This window comes from Mobula hypostoma, unplaced genomic scaffold (assembly GCF_963921235.1).
Source record: "Mobula hypostoma unplaced genomic scaffold, sMobHyp1.1 scaffold_36, whole genome shotgun sequence".
In the NCBI taxonomy this organism is placed as follows: domain Eukaryota; kingdom Metazoa; phylum Chordata; class Chondrichthyes; order Myliobatiformes; family Myliobatidae; genus Mobula; species Mobula hypostoma.
In genome coordinates this window covers 2,095,646-2,115,389 of record NW_026948187.1, presented here as the reverse complement: position 1 = coordinate 2,115,389, position 19,744 = coordinate 2,095,646, and the positions used below count along the sequence as shown (strand labels likewise).

The window sequence follows — 19,744 nt, the reverse complement described above, 5'->3', positions numbered from 1 at the left end:
ATCAATCTGGCTCGTTAAGCACGACTTGCCTTTGTCAAAGCCATGCTGAACATTCCGAATTATATTATGCCTCTTCAAATGTTCATAAATCCTGCCTCTCAGTATTTTCTCTATCAACTACCAACCACTGTAGTAATTCTCACTGGCCAATAATTTCCTGGGCTATCCCTACTCTCTTTCTTGAATAAGGGAACAACGTCCGAAATCCACCAATGCTCTGGAATCTGTCCCGTCCTCATTGATAATGCAAAGATCATTGCCAGAGCCTCAGCCATCTCATCCCGCGCTTCCCACAGTAGCCGAAACTTCTGAAATGCTACTTCGCTGCCGCTGCTACTGCGCGTTGGAGAATCTCCGGAGGGGAAGGCCCCAAATCCTCGACTTTGCCAGTTGCCTGTTGCCGGGGCCGGGGTCGAAGCGTTCGGCAGAGATGGTGCTAGGTGCTAGGTGTCGAAGGGGTGGGTGGATGCTCGAAGTTTTCGGGTGGACTCAGAGTCGGACTGTGATCGGGTGCTTCCAGGATGCTGCATCAGCAAGTTTGCGGCACTGGAAGCTTATGGCAGGGAGAGTTTTTCTTCCTTCTACCGTCTGGGTGAGATGATGGGACATTCGACAGACCTTGTGTCTTTTTTTTAATCGTGCCCATGGTCTGTTCTTCATCAAATTACGGTATTGTTTTGCACCGTTGTAACTATATGTTATAATTATGTGTTTTTTGTCAGTTTTTTTTAGTCTTGGTTTGTCTTGTGTTTCTGTGATATCATTCTGGACGAACAAATTGTATCATTTCTTAATGCATGCATTACTAAATGACAATAAAAGAGGACTGCGTGTCCTCATAATCTAATCTACTCTAATATTCCAAGCCCCAAGATGGGAATCAGGTGCCTATGCTTAACCCAACCGAAACAAGGGACAGCTGGATGACCCGGAGTCCTGAGTCCATGGATTGGACCGTTAAATGGAATGCGGACTTCACGGACCGGACCATGGCACCTAACAAACTCTACCCCATCTAAACCCCGCACTCTTGGGAGAGGCCAATCAATATTTGGGAAATTAAAATCTCCCACCACAACAACCCTGTTATTATTACACCTTTCCAGATTTGTCTCCATATCTGCTCCTCGATGTCCCTGTTACTATTGAGTGTTCTATAAAAAACACCCAGTATAGTTATTGACCCCTTCCTATTCCTACCTTCCACCCACAGAGACTCCGTAGACAACCTCTCCATGAATTCCTCCCTTTCTGCAGCCGTGACACTATCTCTGATCAACATGGCACACCCCCACTTCTTATTGCTCCCTCCCTGTCCTTCCTGAAACTTCTCAAGCCTGCCACTTGAAGTAGCCATTCCTGCCCCTGCACCCTCCGAGTCTCTGTAATGGTCACAACATCATAACTCTAGGTGCTGATCCATGCTCTAAGCTCATCCGCTTTATTCATATTACTCCTCGCATTAAAATGGACTCATCTCAAACAATTGGTCTGAGCGCGTCCCCTCTCTATCATCTGCCTATCCTCCCATTCGCAATCTCTCCAATCTTCTTCTTCACCAATTCCGGAAATTTCTAGGTGCATTTATTAGCAACACAGAACTAACTGTGAAAATTACAAATCAGAATATTATTAACGTCACTGAGCACAAGCGCAAGGAAACAGGGCCTTTGACCTTTCTAGTCAATGGCGAATTAATTTTTCTGCCTAGTCCTATTACCTGCACAACCACCCACCGGACAACGCCTAACCAAATACTTTTCCAATGTTCTCTTCGATGTCGAAATCGAACCCGGATCCACCACTTCCACAGGCAGCCCGTTCCGCACTCTCATCACCTTCAGAGTGAAGAAACTCCCTCCTCAATTTCCCTTAACATATTCAGCTTTCACCCATAATCTGGGACCTCTGAGGTGGGGGCAAAAAATGGGTTGAAGAAGGAAGGCGGACGGGAAAGGGGATTCGGGACGAGACCCTTCATCGTTGCGTCTATTGTAAACATCTGAGAAGTTTAATTAATTATGCATAGTTTTAGAGATGCTTAATTCATTCTTGACGGGGCCACAGGCATTTGGAGTTGCATTGCCAAATACATGATGCAAGAATCACGTGTCTCCCGCAATGTCAGATTTTCCAGTTGTTTGAATCTCACAATTACATCACCGCTAACGAAATTTAGGCTGCCCTGTAGGAATTGTACTCTGCTGTTGCTCGTGGGAAGTGTTGAAACACGTCCCGGTGGAGCTCGAAAATGTTATAAAGACTCAGGTAAATTGACATGCCAGTGTTTCACTCGGAAAGACTGCCGAGAAAATCATCGGCAGAAATGTGGCAAACATTTGCAAGTGACAGTGGAATATTGTACGTGATTATGGCAGCCATTGGAGTTCCTGGTAAGCGAGATTAATGCTTTAAATTCTGTCACTCCTTGTGCGCGCTGCTGACACTCTCGTAACGGTAATTTTGCCAGCTATGGTAAGTGTAAAACAGATACCATCGGGGAATCCTCTTCATGAAGGTAAATACTTGAAGACAGATCTGCCTTTTAATGAAGCAACAAAGTATTATGATTTGAGCTTTAAGGAGTGGCCGTGCACAAGTTTTGAGAAGTATTTTGGGCTGCCAGGTTGTGCAGTGGTAAGCACAACGCTTTACAGTACTAGCTCAATACCCGCCGCTGCCTGTAAGGAGATTGTACGTTCCCATCGTGACTGTGCACGTTTCCTCCGGGTGCTCCTGTTTTCTCCCACAGGCCAAAGCCGTACCGGTTGTTAGATTAGTTGTAAATTGTCTCATGATTAGATAGGATTAAAATGGGGGAATGCTAGGCCTACCCTGGGCTGTGTCTCAATAAAGTAAAAGAAGTATTATTGATATGAACTGATAGATTAATAGATGTCTAATTGTTAGTTACAGTCCAGCGTGGAGCATATAGCCTAATGATCCTGCATCAATGTGCACTCTGCACTATGGGACCCCATCACTGCCGGCTACTCTGTTCACCACTATTGGGATTGACAGTCACTAGATTTACAATCGGGGTGTTGGGAGCCACCATCACCATTGACAGCAACGGTAAGGATGTAAGAGGAGGCAGATGATGGGGTCTGCAATAAAAGGGCAAAATGCTGGAGGAAGTCAACGGGTCAAACAGCATCTTTGGAGACAAAGGAAATTCGACGTTTTGGGTGGGGAATATTGTGCCTGTCGCTATACAGGGCTTCGACCTGGGTCGTAAATCACCCGTTTACTTCACAAATGCTGCCTGAAACCAATGAGCCAGTGTTTTGATCGATCCAATCCAACTTTAACCCAAAAAGGGAGGTTCCCGAGGTGCTGCAGAATGTTTACTTTGGATGACAAGCTCTGACCCAATCCATGTTATTTCGCTAAGAGATTTGATTTCGGCATCAGATCCATGGAACATTCAGTTGATGTCCGTTTTTTTTTTGACAACACAGTGAATTTACTGGCGATTATCATCCTGCCCCGGGGTAAATGCGGCCTCTCCACCTGCACCACTCGTTACCTGGTGGCTATGGCGGTGGCGGATCTACTGGTCATTGTCACTGAGGTAATCCTGAGTCAAATCAAATATCATTACTTCCCACTGAGTTTCCTGGACATCACTCCTGTGTGCGCTGTTATCCACGTACTCCGTCGAATAACCACAAATTGTTCAGTCTGGTTCACCGTCACATTCACCTTTGATCGATTTGTCGCCATTTGTTGTCAGAAGCTGAAAACTAAATATTGCACCGGGAAAACTGCGGCTGTGGTGCAAATAACAACCGGACTTCTTCTGTGTCTGAAAAATATTCCGTTTTACTTCGCAACGGAACCTGGGAAGATTATTGACAACCTCCCGTGGTTCTGCGGTCCCAAGCCAAGCTACTTCACTGACAAAGGTTGGCTTGGACTTGACTGGTTCGATACTATTTTAACACCATTGCTCCCATTCGCTATAATTCTGCTGCTCAACGCTCTGACAGTCCGGCACATATTGGTGGCCAGTCGTGTCCGGAGAGGGCTCAGAGGTCAGAGCAAACGGGAGAACAGTAGAGACCCGGAGATGGAGAACAGGAAGAGGTCTGTGATTTTACTTTTCACCCTCTCTGGCAGCTTCATCCTCTTGTGGCTGACGGTTGTCGTAGAATTCGTCTATTACCAGGTCAAAGGGACAGGAGAGGCCAGCATTGGTTCCGAAAATGTTTTGGCACAAGTTGGCTACGCGTTAGCGAACGTAAGTTGCTGCACCAACACCTTTATCTACGCAGTGACTCAGTCCAAGTTCAGGGAGCAGGTAAAGAGCGCGATGAAATATCCAGTCACCTCAGTAGTCCGGTTCTTTAAAAAAGCTGCGAAATGAGCTCAGCCCAACAGCCCAGGACCTCGTCCCTGTTCAGCGCTGCCTCATGTCCAATTGCGGGGACGGAGCTGAACGCCCAGTCATCAGCAAGAGTCGCGATCTCCCAGCGTCCAGCGCTACGTTCATTCCCATATTCCCCAGGTTCAGCGCCACGCAGAGCACGGGAACCACTCTCATATTTTGTGTGTCTGTATTCACAATAATAAAAAGTACATTTCCAAACAGTCAGCCAGCTGGACAGAGTACATGCAAATAAATATTGTTAAACTTTCATGTCGGAACCCTCCCATTCTTTTGTGTTTCTATATCAATAATAATGATGATGATAATACATTTCTGCAATAGGCAGAATGTTCGAAAGAAATTGTGCATCCAAAATGTTTCTACGTTTAGCAACTGTAATTCGGAATTGTGCTTCAGACCAGGCGTCAGTGTTATACATATGTCTTTGTGCGAATGAGGACTGAAGGAGGGTGGGGTGATAGAAATAGACAGAGATGGGAGGAAGTGTGTGTGTGTGTGTGTGTGTGTGTGTGTGTGTGTGTGTGTGTGTGTGTGTGTGAGTGAGAGAGAGATGAGGGGGAGTTAGAGAAGGAGGGCTGACAGGCAGGCAGACGCGTGATACACGCACAGAAACAGACAGACAACGGAAAAGTCAGACAAGAGTGACAGGCGGGCAAACGGGCGGAAATACCAATATTCCTTTCATGGACCTCACAAGAACTGAGTGTACCGCGCTTGCGGAAGATGAAATGTAATTACACAGTCTCGCTTTTAATGCTGCTGGAACCATGCCTCCAGTCAGAGATCAGAGTGCGTTGAGGATGGAGACCGAATAACACAGACACGCGGGAACTGGGAGTCAAAGCGAGCATGAAGTATTGCTTTGTGTTTTCTTGGAGAAAGACTCAACATTGTGAGCATCGAGCGCAGAAAACGGTTTTGTTACTGCCGATATTTCCGACGTTCTTAATAGTTTTAATTTCCTGCAACATCTCTGACTTGCATTTCACAGCTGGAGTGTATTTCCCTCTTGCCTATAGCCGTCGTCATAAACCACTAAACACGCGGCTTTTTAAATAGCCAAACATCAGTAGAGATCTAATTGCCCAAGCGTTAACCTCCTCTTGCACATTGCAAATAGAATTCGCTTATTTCCTCATATTTCGCGGACAGGAGACATTCCCTCGGTTTTGGTTGTGTAGATCCAACCTGACATACAGACCTCCCTATTTATTTTAGGTGGACGGGCTCCGCAACAACTCAGCTCCAACTTGTCTCCACTCCGCTCGCTCCAACTTCGCCTCCGACCCCAACTTCTCACGGAACACCTTCAGAACTCCGGCCTGCGGAGCCTGCATGAAAATGATTGATGGAAATTACAGAAAGGCGAGGAGCAGCGGGCTTTGACTCACATCCCTAGACATTCCAGTCAGTAAAACAGATACTTACCTCTCTCTTTCCAGTGAATTCGATATATATCTATTTGCGGAATTTGTATTCGTGCTCATAAACTAGGCTTTCATGTTCTATTGCATAATCTGATGTGTGTCCTGACCTTCGTTCTGGAACTTAAGCCAACTCCTGATACCCGTCCCCTATATCCACACAACATGACGATCCTCGCAGATATCCAAAGATCTCCAATCAATTCCAACTCCTGACACCCGTCCCCTTTATCCCCAGAAAATGACGATCCTCACAGAAATCCGCACAGTTCGAAACTTTGGTTACCCGTCCCTTATACCCACACAAAATGACGGCCCTCACAAAGCTCTAATTAGCTCGAAAAGCATGGCGATTAAATTGTCGGTCACGCTATATTTTGACTAAGTCTCACCTTTATGGAAATGGTTACATTTTGCTCATAGGACAAACTTTATGCGCACCACAGAACAGGTGCAATTGTGCATGGCATGGACGTTATTCTGCATCTTCCGACACAAGGGCAGGATCACATTGAGACGCGGAAGGGTAAAAAAAAAATGAGTTTATTCACAATAGACACAAAAAAGAAACAGTAGAACCTACAACGTCTTGGAAAACTCGGACTAACTCGGCCAGCACTTCACTAGGCAAGGATCAGTCCCACTAACACCGAGGTGTTAGCACTAGCATTTTTAATACATTCCGCGGCACGAAGTAATCCACGCCCAGCTAATTAAAAGCCCCGATTCTCGACAAGCTTACCAGTAACTATTCTGATAAGAGAGAAAATTCGAAGGACGCTTTCTTGGACACCAGCAAACTCTGGAGGAGAAGTAAGTGGAAGCACCCAAAGACAATTGCCGCTTATACATCAGCTAGGTAAGAACAACCTGTAGCACATATAAAAACCCGAAGCGCGACGATGCATTGTAATTATAATTAATAAAAGGCAGAAAATATGAAACATTAATAGCAAACGACAGAGACCACAGAATACTATACCGACGATCCGTGGTTATGACAGAACTCCTCTCCCTAAGGCTGGCACCTGACGGTCCAGGGCTATCTGTAAACGATTTAATTCTGAAATAAGTTTAGGGTCCAAAATATCCCTGGAAGGAACCGAAACTCTTCCTCCTGATCCAGTCACTCGCAGTCTGCCAAGTATTGTATTTGTCCCCTTAACTTCCGTGGATGAAGCCGTCTAGGGACCATGTAGAGAGGCTACAGAGGGGCTACAAAGTAAATGTTTCAATGTACAGTCATGAGAGGTGGAATGAATTCTCGCAGAACGGGGAAGTTGTTATTTGTATGTTACCGGGTTAATTTTCCTAATGACTTTCGTGAGACCAGTAAAGCGAGGGGCTATTTTCCGTGATTCTAGTTTTGAGTGGAAGATCTTTAGGTGAAAAGCAGACCCGCTGACCAATATAGAAATAAAGACCAAGCCGCCTCTTTCTGTGGTCGTTGGCCTGAGTATTTTCTCCTTGAGCCAATTTTGTTTGTGCCTGTGAACACAGTGTACAGCTGAGAGTATCCCAAACTCCGGATCAGGGAAGTGAGGCGGCTGAAATCCAATTGTCCTTGAAGCGAGTGATACCAAATGATAAACGTTGAAGAGGATTGTTACCGAACTCCGACTAGATAAGATAGTCACTCCAAGAGGACAGATAACCGGACAAAAGGCAGCGAAGGGTTCGGTGCTGGTCCTGGTTCGACCTCTTTCTCTGTCCACTAGTTTGAGGATGGAACCTCGAGGAATGCCTAGAGAGGTAGCCCCAATCAACGTTCACAATGCTTCCCTAATTTGGAGCTGCATTGGGGACCTCTGTTTGAAACAAAGTCAGTAGGATAACCACCTATACGGAAATTCGGTGCATAAGAATATCTGCTGTCTCTCACGCTGACGATCGCTTAGTTAGAGAAATGAACTGGAATTCCCGTGGACCACAACTAAAATAGCGGGAAGGAATTGATTGGGGGCAGGCAGGTAATATAATCTAGAGAAAGGCGGGGGATGGGGCATGAAGGAATGGGCAGAGGTTGAAGAAGTCCCTGAGGAAGGGAATTAAGATCTTTGTACTGGACACAGATATCACAGCCCTGGACGAGCAACGAAATATCCATATATATGCCGGACCACCAGCATTTTTTAATGAACTCCAGAGTCCGGCAGATAGCCAGATGATCTGTTATCTCAAAAGTGTGATCCCATTTAAGAATCACAAAAGTTATCGCAGGTGGGAAAAATAATCGACTAGTCCAAGAACCCCGCTTATTCTCTTCTACGGCTTGCAGATCTTGGGAATATAAACTCGACGAGACGGGATCAATAACCTTTTGCCCGATGTAATGGGCTCCCAACTTCTGCAGCATATCTGGGTCTTAATTGCATCAGGTTTCTGATCTTTAGAACCAAGACGATTTGGTATAATAAAATTAAATAGTTATAAAAATAAAACAGTGACCACCAGGCTTGCGGGGAATTCAATCTTTTCCCGTCCTAAAAACAAGTCAAGTACTTATGGTCCGTCCAGAGACTGAATGGGTGCCTAGTCCCCTCAAACCAATCCCATTATTCCTCTTGTGCGAAATTCACCGCCAGGAGTTCTCTATTTCAGATTTCTTCATTCACCTCAGCGAGTGACAGAAAAAAATAGGCACAGGGATGCAGTTTCTGGTCCGCAGTGAATTTTTGAGATAAATCCACACCCACACCAATATCAGGGGCCCCAACCTCAACAAGGAAGGGTAGCTCGGGAGCAGGTGAACGTAGAACTGGGGCAGTAACAAAACGGCTCTTGAGCTATCTGACAGCTGTGTCAACCCTCAGGGACATCGAGTAGATCACGATGTCTTTTTGGTGAGATTAGTCAGAGGGGTCGCTATTGAGCTAAATTTTTGAATAAACCTCTTGTGCAGGTTTGCGAACCCAAAAACTGTTGAACTTGTTTAACAGAATTGCTTGAAGGACAGACTCGCACTGCACGGGGTTTTTCAAGGTCCATAAGCAGATTTCATTGGCGGATGGCAAATTCAAAAACGAGAATTTCGGGACGGGGCGTTCACTTTTCTCTAATGTCACAAACAAGTGATTCTTTAACACGCATTGAAGAACTTGACTTACCCCCACTTTCTGCGTAAGAGAGTCTGGCTGGGAACACCCAACAGCTTGAGACATGTAAGGCGTATATAAGTATTAAATGCATTCTCCTCGTTTATAAATCTCAGTATTCCGAGCAACAAAAAATCTCATCATTTTTCTGCCTCCCCTTTCACCGCCGGCTTGCTCTTGGTGCCGTGCGATCAAAGAGGGTCACCATCGCATATCCGGCCAGTATTGTATAATCATTGGGTTTGCGTGCAGACCCATCTGTGAATGATATCAGGTTCGGATTAACCAACGACACAGAGAATAAATTTGAAAGGGGCGAGGTAACTAATTCTACAGCTTTGATGCAGACATGTGGTTCGCCTTCCTCTGCTAAAGGCACTAACGCGGCAGAGTTTAGTGCCTACGCTCTTAATGATAAATTAACCTTAGGAGAATTACCTCATGCGCCGTAGGTCTGACGTTTGTAAAGGTGCAAGGTCACCGCCGAAATCAGGAGAAGCATCACGTTAAGGGGCGTTAAGACAGTACAGGCGTAATCTAGCAGTAGCGGCTCAGCTTTTTGAACCAACACTGTTGTGGCGGCTACAGCTCGCAGGCATCCTGGCATTTCCCTTACCACACGGGCGATGAGGTGGAATGGCAAGCCTCCGGTCTCATTAGTCCCCAATGTTCCTGGGTCAATACTGACCCTAACCTAACCCTAACACTAAAACTACCTAACCCTAAACCTAGCTAAAGCTAAACCTACCTAATCCTACCCCGATCTAATCCTAACCCTAAACCTAACCGTATCCTAACCTTACCCTAACCCTACCTAACTCTAATACTAAACCTACCCTAACCCAATACTCTCCGGTATCTTCAATGCCCCATACTCCTGAGTCAGCACTGCACTGCCCTGTGCTCCTTTCAGCTTACGTACACCTCGAAGGGTTTGCTATAGTCAGGCAAACCCAAGTCTGGTGCTTGCTTCAGCGCGTCCTTCGGAACCTCGAAGGCTCCTTGCCTGTCTTCAATCCACAGGACATTATCTCTTTCAAAACCGCTGTTCTGAGGACAGCATCACGGAGACGGTGTTCTGGGTTGCACTATTTGAAATCCCGCACAAAACCCCTTCAAAACCCACAAACCCCACAAAACAGCGACAGGTAACGCTGGAGTATTACACGGACTTTGAGCCGGCCGAAGAACCCCCTTTCTGCAGGCTATTACGTTCCATATTTATTAGCACATTTATATACACCGTCCAGTCTTGTATTTGCCAATTCAAATTTGTTAATTTGAAGGAGTGGGTCACCTCAGGTCCGAGGCAATTTAGCAGCGTCGCACTCGTTATGTTCTAAGGAATTCCTCCATTAGCTTCCCACGTATTGGTAAATCTAGCAATAAAATCGCTAAATGTTTCTCCGTTCATTTGCATACATCTCGTGAGTTCTCCAAAATCACCTACTCACTGCCTTACTCACTCTTCCTTCAGTTAGTCCTGACGAAGGGTCTCGGCCTGAAACGTCGACTGCGCCTCTTCCTATAGATGCTGCTTGGCCTGCTGCGTTCACCAGCAACTTTGATGTATGTTACTTGTTTAGCTATCAGGTTGCTTACAATCCCTTAGCCATCCTATCATGACATCCCTGGATGATGCTGGACCGTCTCCTGTCGAGTCCCCTGATGCATGTATTCTTACTTCAGGGATTTTCTCCGTTGCCGTCTGCCAAGGGACTATAATATTCTCGGTAGGGCCTGCATATCTCCCGGCAAGGGGTGAAAAATTCGCTGGTCTGGATCAACCGCTTCAGCACCGCCACACGTTTCCGAATTGGGTGGGGAGCATAATTCCGAATTGGCTCAGCCGGGCTCAAAGGTTTTAAAATGGCCATATCTCACAAAACCAATATCTGACCCAACCCCTGATCTGCGGAACCGGCGGGCCCTGTTCCGTCTCTGCCTTGGATCCAGTTCTGCTGACGAGACCAATTCATGTACCCGCCGAAGAATCTGGATTCTCCCTGCCCGTCCCGCGGTCTTGTGATTCTGACCTTTACACTGTTCTAAGCGCCGCCCCACTGGTGGCGGCTGTCGTTGCCTCTGCCGCTGGTGATCACGTTGCTGAGACAAACCCAGAACCATCCCATGTGTTCCGGGAGCTCCTGATAAGGAGGTGGGGCGTTATCTGAGGGTACAGTCCGGTGCCTGAGACAGTCGGAGCAGAGGGTCTCGATGGGTTACCGCTGCCCTCTGAGGGGCCTGGTTTTCTGCTTTCTTGCTGTTAACCTTTGGTGGCTAATGCTTTCTCGCCATCTCTTCCAATTTATTAAAACACCACATCATATATTCTAAGTCCCAGTTTGGATTCCTAACCCCAACTTCTGTTTCGTGTTTCCAGTACTGAATGTTCTTTAAATCGAAAGATCCACCATACAGGCAATCACCGCAAATATATGCATGCACATCTCCGGAGAATGGCACAGAGTACCTCGTGTTCCCTGTTTCCAAATAAACTTTGTCCACATGTTTGGCGGGGTCGGAGGTTGACTTTATGTAGCCGAGGAAACCCGAGTGTTTCATGCATATTGCGTCTGGAATCCTTTCTGACCACACCCAGCAAATTCAACCGCATCCAAACCCCTTGTTCTAAGGAGTTGCGAGTCAATATTAGTAAAGTTAAAATCACCCGTCACAAAAACGTTATTATTATTCCAGTGTTGCATAATATGCCTCCCTATCTGCTCCTCGATGTCTCTGTTACCACTAGGGGAAAAACACGCAAGGAGCAAGAACTCACCGCGTAATGTGGTTCTCCACCTGCCTTCCGCTGTCGCCGATGCCACTACAGAGCACCGAGCTACGTGCAGCTGGTTGACAACATGCTTTTAAAGCAAGCAACATTATGGAGTGCAGCTTGTCATTAAAGATTCCTCTTCTGCACTCCCACTTAGTCTTCTTCCCTGCAAACACTGGCGCGGTCAGTGTCAGTGCTTGGACTGGTTTAAAACAGATTGTGGGCCGGTGAAGACAAAACAGCACATGAAACTTATTCGGCCTCTGTGAAGCTTGAAATACTGGCCGTTCCTTTGGATTTTATCGAAGCGGAGAGAGAAAGGAACATGGGTATCACCACGGAAACAGCGAGACAGCTGTTCATCCTGAGTAAGAAAGGTTAACACATTTCCTTCCCGATCGTTGCCAGATGAGAAGCCGCCCCTCTCATTTATGCTCTACCTCACGATAGTAGCTGAGAACGCCGCAGACAGGGGAATAAGTCCGAACAGTGGAATAAGAATTAAAGATTTATGAATCAAGGAAATTAGAATTAAAATTAGATTTACTTCTAATTTAGCGGAGAGAACATGTTATGTACCCCTGGGGTTCGTTTTTGCTGTGGACTGTCACTTTAAGGCACAAGAAAGAACTGAGACTATCTTTTGGATTTCTGCTGAGAGAGAGACAGGGGCAAAGTCTGCCTTTCAGCCTGCGCTTACACTTTTACAAGGACACTGACTACTGCTGTCAGCTTCTGGGTTGCCATGGAAAGAGAGGAGAAGAGAGAGAGAGCAACGATCAGCGCGTAAGTCATCGTGGTAACCGAGGGTGGAGTTATTTGATGGACAATCGATGTTATGGTTTCCCTGCAGCGCTTTTGCCTTTTACAGGGGCAGCTACAGACACAGAGAAACACAGGCTCAGAGTCAAGATGGATTCGGTCATTGAAAGACACCAGTGAGTCGGTCGCCGGTTTAAACTTTCAGTGACCCGAAAAGGAGTGAGTTGAGATCGATCCTGAGTATTGATAAATGACTCCCACAACTTGTCTGCAACTAGAACAAGTTTGCAGGAAGAGAACAGAAGAGAGATAGGTTTGAAACAGAAGAAACCGAGTGACAAAGAGGTCACTGTTTGGACTCGCTCTCTAAGTAGCCCGTAAGGGTGAGTTTGATTCTATCCGAATGCGAAGCTGTGATTGTCAATTTGTTAATCTGCAGGAGTGGGTTCTCTGGTGAGGGGAAACCTTTGTGAATACCACTTGTGTGTTACTCTTGTCTGGGTGTGGTGGATCACTGATGAAAGGCACCCCTGTGGCAAATCACGGTTGGCGTTATTTCGTATGTCGTGGAACTGGATAGGTGGCTATCACAGTTGTGTGTTTGGGGTAACCTTGTGTGGAAACTACCTGTGTCTGATAATCCTTGCCTGGGTTGGTAGTTTTACCACTTGAAGACGGTACCACAGTGATAGAATACTGTTGGTGATGATCCATACGTGGATTCTGTTGGAGTACCCTGTGGCCACCACTTTGGGATGTCCCGTAGCTGAATTCGGGTGCGGTACCAGTTGTGTTGGAAGGATATTCGTTGACGATCACTGTAGGTGATATTTCGTGTGTGGAGTGGAAAAACTTCGGGGATAAAACCTACTATTTCTATTTTGTATTGTTGTCGTGGAATCTGTGGAATATCGACGTAATTGTCTTCTCTCGGCATTTACCCTGGAGTATAAATATCTCTCTCCATCACTGCTCAACTCAACACCACGAAATGAACTGGACTCTACTCATCATTGTAAGACTGTGTCCATTTACCTCTAGGCTTGAAGAAGCTTGTTTCTATATATATTTCCACACTTATATACATATAATGTTTCCTAACCTGTTTAATGTATCTGAATTTATATGACTGTATGGCGTAGTTATTAACAAACAGCATTAGTTAATAGCAATACCAGACTCCAAAGTGTTTTCTATTTCTGCTGGCACTTTAACCCGTCACGGGGTACGTGACGACTCTGAAAGTGCAGTAAATCGCTTATATCGGAATGAAAAGAAGAGAGTCAACACCTTACGCTAACTTGGGCCAAAACTCTACCTATGAACTTTGTATTGGAGACATCAGTTGCAACACGGAACATATATATGACTCTAATAATGTTTAAATATCTGTGTGAAGCGCCTCTTCCTCTGCTTCAAGGAGAGAATGACACATTCTCCGCTGCAATCTGAAATGTTCCAGTTTCTGCTGAAATCTCTCTGCAGAAGCTCCACTGCCATCACACCCGTTACTTGTGAAGAGCAGAAAGGTTACGATACTCTAATCGGACCAATCTTATATATTATTGCATCATGACCTTTCCTGTCAGTGGAGGCGGGTATTCGAAATATATTAAGCACCACATTATCGATCCGCATCCCTACCGTCATTGATGTTTGAACTTCAATTTCTTGTCCGTCTCTACATCAGCACTCTTTGTGAATATCCCAACCCTACTCACCCATGAAGGTAATCACTGCATACCTCAATATTGACCTCTCCCTGCACTTCACTGTCCATCTTACAAACTGATCAATTTCATGCAATAACTGATGACTCTTTGGCTTATTACTGTACCGGGTAACGAGACACGTGAAAGGCTCTTCTTCTGCGTCATTCACTTCAGACCAGTCAATACATAAGTACATCGAGGTAGCAGATCAGAATAGAAAAACAGAATATACAATCAGCGCTACAATATGCAGGAGGAACCCAGCAGGCCCGACAGCATCTAGGAAAAGAGGACAGTCGATGTTTCGGGCCAAAGTCCGTCGGCAGGACTGAAGAGTATACTGATGGGACTTGAAAGGAGAGGGGTGAGGAACAGAGCTGTGAAGCAAATTGGTGAAAGAAACAGAAAGGCAGGGAAGAAAGAAAAGAGGGTAGTGGAAGGAGCACGAGAGGGAGGCGATGGGCTGGCAAGGACATGTGAGAGAGGGAATCGGAAATGGTGAAGTTGCGGGGTGTGAGTCATTGCCAAAAGTTCGAGAAATCAATGTTCATGCCATCGGTTTGGAAGCTACCCAAATGGAACATAACGTGTTGTTCCTCCAGCACAAGTGTGGTCTCAACACTCGAGTGGAGCAGGACATGGGTAACATATCGGAATGGGAATGGGAAGCAGAATTAGAATGGGTGGCCACTGTGGGCACTGGGAGATCCCACTTTTTTATACAAACGGAGCATAGTTGCTCGGCGAAGCAGTCCCCCAATCTACGATGGAGCTCACAGATATACGGGAGGCCACGTCGGAAGCACCAAACACAGAATATGATCCCAACAGGCTCACCAGGAAGGACTGTTTAGGGTCGTGAATGGTAGAGAGGGAGGAGGTGTAGGGGCAGCTGCAGCAGTTGTTCTTGCAAGGATAAGTGCCAGGAAGGATATCAGTGGGGAGTGACGAATGGACAAATGAGTCGCGTAGGGAGAGATGTCTGTGGGAAGCAGAAAGTGGGAGAGGTGTTGTTCCTCCAACCTGAGTGTGGCTTCATCTTTACAGTAGAGGAGGCCGTTGATAGACATATCAGAATGGGAATGGGATGTGGAATTAAAATGTGTGGTCACTGGGAGATCCTGCTTTTTCTGGCGGACAGAGCGTAGGTGTTCAGCAAAACAGTCTCCCAGTCTGCGTCGGGTCTCGCCAATATATAAAAGGCCACATCGGGAGCACCGGACGCAGTAAATCACCCCAGCCGACTCACAGGTGAAGTGTCGCCTCACCTGGAAGGACAATCTAGTTCCCTGAATGGTAGTGAGGGAGGAAGTGTAAGGGCATGTGTAGCACTTGTTCTACTTACACGGATAAGTGCCAGGAGGGAGATCAGTGGGAAGGGATGGGGGATGGGACGAATGGACAAGGGAGTCGAGTAGGGAGCGATCCCTGCAGAAAGCAGAGAGAGCGGGGAGAGAAAGATGTGCTTGGTGGTGTCATCCCGCTGGAGGTGGTGGAAGTTTCGGAGAATGCCGTACTGGATCCGGAGGCTGGTGGTGAGGACAAGAGGAACCCTATCCCTAGTAGGATGGCGAGAGCATGGTGTTAGAGCAGATGTGCGTGAAATGGAAGAGATGCGGTTCAGGGTCGTGTTGATGGTGGCGGAAGGGAAGCCCCTTAATTTGAGTAAAGAGAACATCTCCTTCGTTCCTAAACAATGCTGTGTTATATTTGCAGAGAAAGTGCAATTCAGATTGCTAAACAAATAAATACGACTATTGACCTAATTGTCGACAACGCTACCAATTTAGTTCATCTGCAAATCAATTGTCACTGTTGGAACATATGTAACGAATGCAGATGCTCTGTCGGTTTAAGCATTTGCATCATTTCGAAGGTCATATGGAGATTATTGAATTCCTTTGCTTCATACTGGCTCCAAACTTCGTGACAGCTGTTTCAACAATAACGATAATAAAACCGAGAGTGTTTTACAACAACATTCATTGACTTCTGAACCGTCATTTCTTCGTCGTTGAGATTTTGAAATTTTGCATCAAGCTCCCAGCTGTTGGGAGACACGTCAGCCTTGTTTAGTATTGAATATTCGGTGTGCTGGAGCGAGTATAAATGAATGAGCGTGGAGATTCATCAGCTCAGAGTTTCTTCAGCGAGATCGCGGGCAGCTGGAAGACAGACTGAATCTCACACAACATGCTTGAAACATTTTACCATGTGAGAAAGATATATTACATGATCATTGCCGTTATTGGTGTTCCTGGTAAGAACATCGGCGAACAAACATTTGCTAGTCTGTGTGCGCGGTCTTTGGACTCGTTCAGTTACCGACAGCCTTGTGATGCCGGTGTATCGGTGAGTGAGGTACCGACATTGTAACACAACAATCTGTGCATTCAGAGGTTCCCTTACAGTTTAATCCGTGGCTTCGACTGAAAATAAACCGGCAGCTGAAACTAATGTAGAATGGCAGATTGGGGAGATGGAGTCATTTTGCGGATTCATGGCAGAGAGTTTTGATTTATCAATGTAAAGCCGCTGTCCGATAATCCAACCCCCTCGGCACCTTTACGGGCTACTTTGTGCTATTCCGTATCAATATTGTAATATGCTTTAAACTTAAATATAAATGTATTGCGCTGTGTTTAAATAAATTGCTGCAAGTTTGAAGGGAACGCGGGAAGAGGATCGTCGTGATATTTCGGGGAGAGCGGTAGACATCACTTGTGACTCAGATTCGGAACCATTGGGAGTTTTCGAAAATTCAAATCAGGGTCTGTGTGCGCTTTAGTGTGCCAGAGTTTGTTTCCACACCCTGTTGTCCGTGGCGAAGCGGGAGTTAAGAGCCAACACTGCGGTTTCCGTTAGCGGCTGGCGTGATAAGGTCCGTGCGATACTCCGCTCCGGAACAATAACCATTGAATCATTTAGAATAATGCTGCAGTAGTTTGGAGTAACTCCTAAAAGAGGCAGACGTTTTGAAGTACTTATATTGTCTTTGCTTTAGAAATTGAATGTTTTAAACACAAACGTGCAAAATATCTGCAACGTTAATCGGGTCAGAGGGAATATTTAAAAGCGAGAATTGAAACTTTCGATCCGATCCCTTGCTATAGTGTGAAGGAACCCGAGTAGTTGCGGAATTTGAATAAGCGAATCCGGTGAAACCCTGTGGGCGAGTGACAAACGGGAGCCTAGAAGGAGACGAAGACAATGCAACGGGAGAACTAAATTTGCTTTGAAGTTTGTAAATGGACAGAGCTCGGGTTTCGTGGTATGCAGAGAATGCCAGAACATAGGTGACTGGAACGCGGCAATCACCGTCGCTGAGAAAAAAAATTCCAATTCTTCAGGCTTTCCCATGAGTCAAAACCCAATGCTGGGAGATTTACGTTGATTTCTCCAAAGTGCCCCCGGCGATCAGTTGACAATGCCTCTTTCCGTGACACTGCTCCTCTACCAGTAACAAGCACCGCACCGTTTTACACCTTTTTCAAATTCCAGAAACGAGTTGTCCACAAGGTTTTATTGTTCTCAATGTCCAGCATATCTCTGCACTGAAACACATGGACCGCGAGAGAGTAAATCCCTCATACTTCTGACGAAGGGTCTCGGCCTGAAACTTCGAATGTACCTCTTCCTAGAGATGCTGCCTGGCCTGCTGCGTTCACCAGCAACTTTGATGTGTGTCCCTCATACTTCTTGCTGTTTCCCCAGTGAATTTCGTGACGATGGTGATCCTGAGCCGGGGAAAGTGCGGCCTCTCCACCTGCACCACTCGCTACCTGGTGATCATGGCAACGGCGGATCTACTTATCATCATCTTTCAAGTCATTCTATGGCGGGTCAGTTATTATTATTTCCCAGGGACTTTCCTGGATATCACCCCCGTACGCAGTGTGATCTATGCCCTGGAACTATGTTCTGGCTGGTTTACCGTCACTTCTACGTTTGATCGGTTTGTCGCCATCTGTTACCAGAAGTTGAAAACGAAATATTGCACCGGGAAACTGCGGCTGTGGTTTTGACAACAACCGGCGTTCTGCTCTGTTTTACCAACGCGCCCTACTTCTTCATATATCGTCCTGCGAAAGTGATTGACAGTATTCCATGGGACTGTATTCGAAAGCCGAGATACTCTACGGATCACGGATGGGTGGGATTTAGATGGTTTTCTGCAGTTGTAACGCCGTTAATCCCGTTGGTGTTAATACTGCTGTTCAACTCTCGGACAGTCAGACACATTTTAGTGACTAGTCGCGTCCGTGAGGGGCTGAGGGGTCAGAGCAAGGCGGAGAACCGCAGTGACCCAGAGATGGAGAGCAGGAGGAGGTCTGTGATCTCACTTCTCACCGCCTCCGGAAGCTTCATCGTCCTGTGGTCGGTGAATGTTGCCGAGTTTCTTTATAACACCATCGCCGGGTTGGATCAAAATAATTACAACGATTCTGAATACATATTTCAACAATTGGGATACATGCTGGTGATATTAAGTTGCTGCACAAACACGTTTATTTATGGGGTAACTCAGTCCAAGTTCAGAGAGCAGTTCATCAGCGCAGCGAAATATCCGCTCATGTCAATTATTGAGCTAATTAATAGACAAAAAATTTAAGTTCTTCTCAGATGCGGTCGCAGTGATTTCCATCTTGAAGCTACAGTACGGGCGTCATCGGAGAACGTAGCAGTGAGGAGAATAAAACAGGTTTAGAGCCTAAGATAGACACAGCACAAGAACAAACACTTGCGACCTCCGTATCCCACCAAATCTTAAATTCACCCTACTTTTTGCGGAAGATAAAAGAAAAAGGCAGCCGACGATCGACGCGAACTTACAGTAAACATCGCTCTTGTACTTGTTTTTCTTTGTAAATATTTTCAGATCGGTTTCGAATCGTGATGATGTATGCAGTTCACACAGTTTATACATATATAACCCGTAATGAATTATTTAAACGCAGCAGAGTGCTTAATCAAGCAATATACACAAGATTTCAAAAATATTACAATTTTAAATCAACAATTATATCCTGTTTATCTGAGTGAGTGGTGATTAATTGCGAAATGCATAATGTTACAATTCTACGTGTAGTTTTGAAACAAGTAAATTATTATGAATATTATTATTGTGGTTGCATTTTTTTTCTTAGCTCAGGTTGGTAAGTCCTGAGCTACAGGGATAAGCTTGCACAGCCACTTCTCAGTTACAAGAATAGTCGTGTTGAGTACTGTATTGTGGGTTTCTGAATATTTACATATGTACTGTTGTTTCACCTAATTGTTTAATGCCCTTATGTACTGACTTTCGGATGGCGTCATTTGTAGATATTGTTATTGAGACAATGCGTTACAAGGATTACCCGTTAGTAATAATGAGCATTTCGGCACAGAAAGAGAATTTGTATTTACTGACAAGTCACTTTACTTTCTCAACTAAAAATAAAGTTCCACAACCGAATACCTATCTGCGCGCCTACTATTTCCCTGTCATTCCATGAACAGTCAAATAATGGTAAAGGTAATACCCTGGCGAGGGGGGGCGGGTGCCTATGCTGGCTAGGTGTTCCCGATCTAATGTCCAC

General features: G+C 45.7%; 1 protein-coding gene and 1 long non-coding RNA gene across 4 annotated transcripts in view; both read left to right on the top strand.

Annotated features, from left to right (window-relative positions):
• The window catches only part of LOC134341630 (uncharacterized), a 364,862-nt gene that overhangs the window by 261,370 nt on the left and 83,748 nt on the right, over positions 1-19,744 (top strand). The gene's annotated exons all lie outside the window — the stretch shown is intronic.
• On the top strand, positions 16,359-18,777 carry LOC134341646 (probable G-protein coupled receptor npr-8). Its single transcript, XM_063039540.1, is given in 3 exon segments — positions 16,359-16,425; positions 17,880-18,167; positions 18,170-18,777. Coding segments are annotated over 3 exon segments (963 nt in total).